Genomic DNA, 8821 nt, shown 5'->3' on the forward strand with positions numbered 1-8821 from the left:
GTTTTATGAACAATGATTTCGAGCATGCCTAATTTTCTCCCTTTAAACTTTATTTATGTCTGTTTTGATTTATTCAATTCAAAAGCAAAAAATAAATAGAAGTGTACATGAGGAGAAAATAGTTGTGCATAAATCACTTTCATTGTTCTTTACTATTCGAGCTTGGTATTTTGGTATTTATACGCTAGGGCTTGGATTACTTATTCAGTACTCCTACGTTCTAAACGAATCAGCAAAATTCTCTCACAAGAAAGGGTACTAAAAAAGAAATATATCACGTCAGAATCCCCCACCAAATATCATGGCACAATAAAAACCCAATTTTATAGAATAACGGTCATCATACTCTTCCACCCCCACCCCTAATGAAAGTGTCTTAGAAGCAATTACTTATTTGATTACTTGGATCCTAAGTAATCAAGGGAAAAAAAAACTTGCCTGAATTATTCATTCATTCTCGTTGCAAAATCTTCCACATTCAATCAACCTAGATTTGGACTTCAATGTCTTCTGAAACCCTAGATTGTTTTGGTTCTTACTCAATCAACCTAGATTTGGACTTTAATGTCTTCTGAAACCATAGATTGTTTTGGTTCTCACTCTTTAAATTCAAAGGCTGTACTTCTATTGCTCACTTTTTCCTCAAAACCACAATTCGGAGGGTTCTTGGAGCACCTGGTAAGTGTCCTATTTGCTTATTAAACAAACCTTTTCACAATTTTTTTTCATCCACAAATCGGTACGCGTTTGTCTTGCATTTGTTTAGTTTTGATTTCTAACACTGCTTTAAGTGTTTTGATTAAACTGGAGAAAGTAATAACGTTCTGCTCCTATTTCTGATAAATTCGGAAAATATATGTCACTAAAGATTGATTTTTTTCCTTCTTATTGTCTTCGACTGTATTGAGAATTTATATGTTTATCTGTTATGAAATCGATATGTGGTTGTATTCCAAACATTTGAATACTGAGGTTGATATGGGGAATTTTTATTCGCACTAAAAACCATCATGCGCTTTTCCATTGTTTATCTCACTAGGAAGGAATGCAGGTGACGTTTTTGGAATGTCAATAACAGCTTCCTTTAATCGTGTGAATAATTTATTAAACCAGTTTATGGTTCTTGCAGTGTGAAGTGTGAACAATGTTGGCTCCGCAAAATGCGCCAAAGAAGGAAGATTTTTCCCTCAAGGAGATTAAGCCAAAAATCACTGGCAAGGCAGCCAATACGTCAGGCCCGTCGACCACCTTCGACTTGGTGGAGCAAATACAGTATCTGTATGTGAAGTTTGAGAAAGTCAGAGGTTTGCCGCCAGCATGTCACCCGTACATTGAAGTGAACATTGGGAACTACAAGGCAACCACACAGCACTTGGAGAACAATAACCAAGTGTTTGCTTTCAAAAGAGACAAACTTCAGAGCAACAAAGTGGATATTTTGGTGAAGGACAAGGCTGCTGTGGCTGGAGATGGAACCATTGGCAAGTTTGATTTCGCTGTTAACGAAGCTCAAATGAGAATTCTTCCTAACAGTCCATTCGCGTCGCAGTGGGTTAGGCTGAAGGACGAAAAGGAGTTAAAAGGAGCAGAATTGTTGCTTGCCTATTGGATGGGGGCACAGGCTGATGGTGCATTTAACGAACCTTATTATGCTGACACGGCCTCAGTAGTCAGCGGTTACGGTGTTTCGGAAACGCATCCCAAAATGTATGACTTTTATTATAAGCTTTGGTACCTTAGAGTTAATGTGATTCAAGCTGAAGATCTGGTGTTCAGAGACATGAATAACGGAAAGCCACGGGAGATTTTTGTGAAAGCTAGTGTTGGGAGGTGGGTGTTGAGAACTAAGGCTTCGCAAACTAAGACCGATAACCCTATGTGGAATGAAGATTTAATGTTTGTTGTGGCAGAAAAGTTTGAGGAAGATTTGATTGTGAGCGTGGAGGAGAAGGTGGATAATATGGGAGGAAGTTTCACGTTGGGTAGTTGCAAGATTCCTTTAGCGAATATCGCAAAGAGGAATAATGCTGCAGCGGCTACTGCTGTGAAATATAACCTTGAGATGATGGAAAAACTGGAGGGGAAGGTGAAGTTTGCTAGTAAGATTCAGATGAGGGTCTCTTTGGACGGCGGATACCATGTTCTTGATGAGCCAGCTCACTCTATTAGTGATTATAGGCCATCAGCAAAGGCATTGTGGAAGCCGAAAATTGGGGTTCTAGAACTGGGAATCATAAGCGCTTCTACACTGAAACCAGTGCGGCCTAAGAATCGCGTTGATGCGTACTGCGTGGCTAAATATGGTCCGAAGTGGGTGAAAACAAGGACGGTTGTTGATAGCCGTGATCCAAAGTGGAATGAACAATACAATTGGGATGTCTATGATGCATGTACTGTCATAACTGTTGCAGTTTTCGACAACAATCATTTGGAAAGCTGGGATAAATCCGGCGGGGCTATGGATTTACCTATTGGGAAGGTAAAGATTCGGCTATCAACTCTCGAAGCTGGTAAGATATACAAAAACTCTTTTCCGCTAATGGTTCTGCAGCCTTCTGGGTTGGACAAGAAGGGTGAACTCCAATTGGTGGTGAGATTTTCGGTTGACAGTATGCTTAACACGCTGTGGACCTATACGCAGCCTCTGATGCCGAAAATGCATTACCTTCAGCCACTCTCTGTGGATCAGATGTCTATATTATTGCAACAGGCGGCTGATGCTATTGCGTTGAAGTTGAGCAAGTCTGAGCCACCCATAAGGAGAGAGGTCGTGGATTATGTGTTGGATGTGAAGGCCCGTTCGTGGAGCCTTCGAAGAGCCAGAGTCAATTTCGAGAGGATCGTCAAAGTTTTGGATGTTTTCTTTTGGCTCATCAAAATGTTTGATCAAGCACGCAGTTGGACTAACCTGTGGATATCTATACCGGTTCTCGTTGCGTTCACTATCATGGTTGTTTGGCCTCAGACGCTTATCTATACTCTAATCGGAGCATTGGTCTACTGCGTTTTCGTAGGAATTCGAAGTTACCCCAGTAGGCCTAAACAAATTCCTCACATAAACACCGAATTGTCTCATCTCCATACAGCTCTTCCAGATGTTTTGGATGAAGAGTTGGATCCGTTTCCAACAAGAAGGACCGACGTCGAGACTCTGAGAAGAAGATATGATCGGCTTCGAAGTATTGGATTGAATATCCAGACACTGCTCGGTGACATAGCAACTCAAGGGGAGAGGGTGCAATCTTTGCTTAGTTGGAGGGATCCAAGAGCCACATCTATGTTTGTTATCTCCTGTGTTATTGCTGTCTTCATACTTTCCGTCGTTCGTTTTGATGCTATTGTTTTTCTTGCCGGAGGGTACGTGTTATTGCCGCCAATTTTCCGGACCAGATTCCCGGTATACCCCCAGAACTTGCTCAGAAGGATGCCAGCGAAGACGGATATCTTTGTGTGAGGAGCTTGAGACGGAAAACTTCCGAGCCTACTTTGCAAACAATTGTTCTAATATCTTGCTTGGTTTTTGTTTCGTATCTATGTTTCTTTCATGTGCTAATGTTCCTGTGTTTGAATCTAATCGTCCGCGAGGCCGATTAGATTAAAACTGTAATCTAATCGCTTATTCGAATAAACTCGTGAAACTACGAAGAACAAAAGACGAATTCATAACATTAAAACTGTAATTTTCTGGCAAACAGTATAACTACATTACATTAAAACAGTAATTTTCTGGTTTGGTCCTAATAAACGTTATTGAAGTGGTGGCATGGGAACGAAAAACTACGAAAACGAACCACTGGGAAATCTACCGATGCTGAGAAGTCTCACTCCAAGGAGTTTTTGGCCGAACCAAAGACAGCTTTGATGTGTGGATGCAAAGCAATAAAGCACGCGTCTGCAGTCAGTCCATTTGAGCTTCACATTTGCACTCTCCACCAAATATAGCGTGCATCAAGAAAACAAGGTTGCAGGCGAAACAAAGAACAGAGCATCTTTCACAAGAGACCGTTGTTTCACCATAACGTAAGCAATTCCACGAGCTTTCACAAGCTTCCTTAAGGTATCCTTCCTGCCTAGGACTGATAAAAGATTTCAACTTCCGTTAAGATCAACCAAAACACAACTAAACGAGTGATGGCCGCAGATTCTAAGCTTTCATGGCACTCGTTTAATGGAGAAAATGAAAATATTCAACATCAAACAGGAACGACGGAGGACCATTTATAATGTCAGATTATAAGTTTACTGGAGTAAAAAGAGTTTCTGAAAACAAAGAATGGTAAAAGGTGTTGAGCAATTTCCGTCCATATAAGACTTATGAGGTACCATGAAATATTAGCAAATGGGCTTTTACCATCAATAAGCTAGATGCAACCCTAGGTTTGACCCTCACTTCTGATTAGTGAAAGCTTTTCATAAATGCATTACATCTGTTACCTGTATGCTCAGAGATGTTTTGAGTAACGAAGAGCTTTGCTCAGAGAAACCATCCTCTTGCTCTCGTACCTAAGAACCCTTTGCAGAACATTGCTTGACAAAAGACGTGCCATGATTATTAACATGATGCAAAAAGAACAGAGCAATTTGTTAAAGAAATATTGAGGGAATTAGAGAAACCTGAATGAGCAGCACTGTTGAATTTGAAGTAATGCATGCACTGAAAAGAACAGCGATGATGCAGCCTTATCAAAATTAACAATCAAGCCTTTTCTCTAGCAGACGTCCACTTGTATTGGTTTTCGGCATCAATGCTTCCCAAAATTGGCAAAAGTGCACATTTGCCTTCTTCGAAGATGCTAGAGATTTCAAACTGCGCATTTGGAACCACCCTCACAGGCGATACAGAAGATTGAAGAAGGGAGTGTAAGTCACTTCATACGAACATACAAGTGAACCACAAGGAAAGCTACTAACCAGCAGCCCACAGATGCTAAGTTTTGACAACAAAAATTGTTCCATGTACACACACTCGCACGGGCGCACGCACACAATCTAAAATCAATTTTGAGACAACCGTCTTAAATCATAAAATTTCAAGTGTAGGTGAATATTTACAATTACATAATCAGCAGTCTTGCCTGTATAGGATGAATATAAAAAAGTTCTTTTTGATCACCGTCAAGAATTGCAAATACAGAATTAAAATTCACCAAGTCCTAGTCGCTACACGTCAGTTGACACATTCAAGTACATCAGTGTAAACTAGTAGAAGAAGACTACTTATCATATAACAGATATTTTATGAAACCACAAGGAAAATCATTTAACAAAAAAAAGGTTTGCATGACATTAGGAAATTGAACATTGGATACGTAACAGGATTTAGATCAACGCTAACAAATGCATAGGTTCAATTCAAACTTTATAGCGAGTACATGCAGCGATACAGAGACATATCCTTTTAACAGAATGAACCTTACAACTAACTCTAACACCCCAACCCAAGTAGATATAAAACCTACACCCTAATCCCTACTGATATTATTAGGTCGGAATGGGGCAGAAAATTGAGAACACCAACAGTTCGTCCTCTCTTTCCCACCAACACACTGAAAATGAAAATACAAAGAAAGAAATGAAATATAATGCGAATCTACAGAGTGCATATATCCAGATGTTTCACAACTGACGACGGAAAGGGTAATGTTTATCTGTTCAGTAACAACTTACATTAACGCGGGACAGATCAGTCACCGTCGCCAATGCTCTTCTCCAGGCACGCAATTCCCATTTCCTCATCCTTCTTTGCATTCATCTCACCCTGCATTAACTCAGTCTCATTCTTGATCTCAACTTCATCTTTCACCATCTTATCTTCAGCCTCATTTTTATTTCCAGTTACTTTTTCTGGAGTAAGCTCACTCTTAAATTCCTCAACCTCTTCGCTACCTACAAACTCATTTCGTGTTTCATCTTTCACCTCATTTTCCTTTAGAATCATTTCATTGGGCACATATTCTTCCATACCTACATCAACATCCCTAACACTTTCATTCTCGGCCAATGCGCCAACACTTCTACTTCCTCCATCTCTCGATACATAATCTACCATCTCAGGATTGTTCTCACCCTCCATTCCCATATGGGGTGCATCCGACCCTCCATCGCTATCATTTTCAAATGCATTTTCCACCACCTCTTCATTGACCTCCCCCATCACATGGCACCTCCTCTCAATGAACTGCATCCGCCTCCTCAAATCCGCCAACTCCCTCTCCATCAAGAAAAGTCTCTCCTTCAATGTCAGATTCTCCTCCTCCAATTGAGCTATATGCGTATCCTGATCATCCACTCTATTCTCCAAAGCATTGTTATACTCAACCCCACTGTAATTCGGGTACACCATCTCGAACCTACTCAAATCATGGTCCAACCTCCTCTCCACCTCCACATGCTCCTCCACATCACTCTCGCTCGATCCACCACCACCCTCATCATCATCATTTCCAGGCGACCGAAGCCGAATCAACCCCTTCATCGACCCATACCCATCAACACCCCACTCCTCTTTCGCCATATCCCCCAAGACTTCCCGCGAAGGCGAGAACATGGGTGTGGGCAGAACAGCCGGAGTCACCGGATAAGGCGAAACTAGTGAGGCTATACCGCCGGCCTTCTTCGCACGAATAATATACGATGTCGTGTTCCTTGGGGCGTAAGGCGCAAACCTATTGTTAAACTTTTTTTTGGGGTAAAATTTCCGGGCTTTCATTCGATTCTGAGACTGTAACTCATGAAGCGTCGGGGGTATGTATCCTCCTCCTGCTCCTCCACCTCCTCCGCTTGTCTGACCACTCAACGGCAAATTGGGGACATTCTTGTCCGTTCTCCTCTTATCTCCGCCCTTCTTGCCTTTCCAATTGTTGCGTCCAACATTTGACGGCGGCGGCTTTTGGGCGGCGAACTGAGGCTGCGGCTGAGGCCAAGCCTTGTAGTTCCGATTCATCATCATAGGCTGAGACTGACTCTTCATCATCATCAACTGAGATTGCTGCTGCTGCTGCTGTTGCTGCTGAACCGCCAGGGATTGAGAAGACGGCGCCATCATCTGCTGCAGCGGCTGACTCATCATCTGCGGGGGCGGCTGGCTCATCACTTGAGCTTGGCTCAAACTCATCATCGGTGGCGCTTGATTCATCAGCTGTGACTGATCGTTCATCGTTTCCCCCAAATTCGAAGGAAACTCCACAAACCCTAAATTCCCAAATCTCACAAATTCAAACAAACTCGTCCGTTTCCAATCCAATTCCGATCAATCAAAACCGCCGATCAGATCGCACAAAAACCCCCAAACTTCAAGATCCAAACCCTCACAATCCGATTAATTCCAATCCAATGTCTCGATCTTAAACCTCCCACACAGAAATGATCGAAATTTTTCCTTTTTAAAAAATTAAATAAAAACAGAGGAAAATTCGAAGAATTTGATTTTCTAATTTTTCTTGATTACGATTTGATTTCTGTTTCTCTCTCTAGCAATTTCGAGAGCTCTCGATCGAATCGAAGCCGTTGTCGGGAGAGCGAACGGTGCGCGTGGGGATGTATATGTAGGGGGTGATTGCGGCCTGTGGATCGTTGGATCCGAATTTTAGATATGGAGGGCCCAGATGGACTGTTACGTGTCAGTTGGACATTATTCGGAGGGAGATGGATTGTCTGCTTTCTCATTTCCATACTCTTCCCATCTCCTACTATTTGTGTGGTGACGGTTAAACCACGTCAACATTTTATATTCTTATTACTTTTTGTTTTATTATTTCTATAAAAAATTAATATAAAATATTAACGTGGCTTAACCGTGACCACACATCACATGAGAGTATGGAGAGAGTATGGAAATAGGAAGACAGACAATCCACCTCCTATTCGGAGATCTGGCAAGTTGGAGTAGGTCACTAGAGGGAAATTGCATTTTTCTTTTACAACAAATAGTATAATTTGGTACACAATAAAAGACCAAACATAGGATTTTATTTATTTATAAAATTTACTATTATTGACAGGATGGTCGAGGTTCGTATCTGAAACGTATGGGTATAAATTCGAAAGAGTTTCGAAACTGGAACGCATGAGTAGAAACTTAATTGTCTATGCAGTAGGATATTGGATCAGATTCAATTGCATATAGATTATTATTACTTATCTAAGTTTGATTTAGATAGGCTGTCCGAAAATCTTTTAGTTTCAAGCATTCTCATTCTGTATATTTATACTTTTTGCTTACTTTTTGTTAGCGTTTCGCTTATGCAATTTCCAAAAACAGGTTATATAAATATTTTAATTTTGGAAATCTCAAGACGCGAGAGTCAACTTTGTGACTTATTTCTGTAGTATATAATTGTATAAATATTATTGAACGTTGTCGCCCTGAAATATTCGTCAGGTGCTCATCTCCTTTTCAATGATTTTTCATAAGAAATAAGTGCAATATATAACTTTTGCTTGGTGATGAATAATGAGGTTGTAAGCTTGTCTAGAAGTCTTTTTAAAATAGTTGATAACGGTTTTTATGAAAATGTTTTTAAAACGAATTCTTAATAAAAATACAAGTAAATCATAAAAAAGTACTAAAGTTCTTTTAGCAAGAAGCATTTTAAATGTGGTACTTGTTGAAAAACTTTAAACGCTTTTGGAACATAAAAATATTTTCTCTAACAACAGTTTCAATCATTTTAAAGGAACTTCCAAATTAATTTTGTGTGTAAACTTGGAATTACAAACTCATCATCACCCCCAACTTTTAGTGCATCTTTTCTGGGACGAATATATATATATATATATATATATATATATATATATATATATATTGCATTTGTGGCTCCGA

General features: G+C 40.3%; 2 protein-coding genes across 10 annotated transcripts; one reads left to right on the top strand and one right to left on the bottom strand.

Annotated features, from left to right (window-relative positions):
* Nucleotides 1-47: 47 nt before the first annotated feature.
* On the top strand, nucleotides 48-3722 carry LOC126588444 (FT-interacting protein 4-like). The gene is made up of 2 exons (XM_050253535.1): nucleotides 48-678; nucleotides 1130-3722. The coding sequence occupies exon 2, from the start codon at nucleotides 1145-1147 to the stop codon at nucleotides 3452-3454; it is 2310 nt and encodes a 769-aa protein (XP_050109492.1). The 5' UTR covers nucleotides 48-678; nucleotides 1130-1144; the 3' UTR covers nucleotides 3455-3722.
* LOC126588450 (uncharacterized) lies at nucleotides 3640-7523 on the bottom strand. 9 transcript variants are annotated; one of them, XR_007611462.1, is made up of 4 exons: nucleotides 5668-7523; nucleotides 4615-4807; nucleotides 4435-4503; nucleotides 3640-4066 (listed from the first exon to the last, which is right to left on the bottom strand). XR_007611462.1 is itself a non-coding variant. In XM_050253540.1 (2 exons), exon 1 carries the CDS (start codon nucleotides 7154-7156, stop codon nucleotides 5684-5686), a length of 1473 nt encoding a protein of 490 aa, XP_050109497.1. In that variant the 5' UTR covers nucleotides 7157-7523; the 3' UTR covers nucleotides 3640-4807; nucleotides 5668-5683. The 9 variants fall into 9 exon arrangements, 2 of the variants coding, with proteins under 2 accessions (XP_050109497.1, XP_050109498.1); XR_007611461.1 differs by having other exon boundaries at nucleotides 3640-4070; XR_007611460.1 differs by having other exon boundaries at nucleotides 3640-4076.
* Between the last annotated feature and the right edge of the window lie 1298 nt (nucleotides 7524-8821).

This window comes from Malus sylvestris, chromosome 11 (genome assembly GCF_916048215.2).
Source record: "Malus sylvestris chromosome 11, drMalSylv7.2, whole genome shotgun sequence".
NCBI lineage: Eukaryota > Viridiplantae > Streptophyta > Magnoliopsida > Rosales > Rosaceae > Malus > Malus sylvestris.

Bases quoted from the DNA above. Each gene is read 5' to 3' on its own strand.
- LOC126588450 (XM_050253540.1), bottom strand. From the start codon at position 7,156: ATGAACGATCAGTCACAGCTGATGAATCAAGCGCCACCGATGATGAGT.
- LOC126588444 (XM_050253535.1), top strand. From the start codon at position 1,145: ATGTTGGCTCCGCAAAATGCGCCAAAGAAGGAAGATTTTTCCCTCAAG.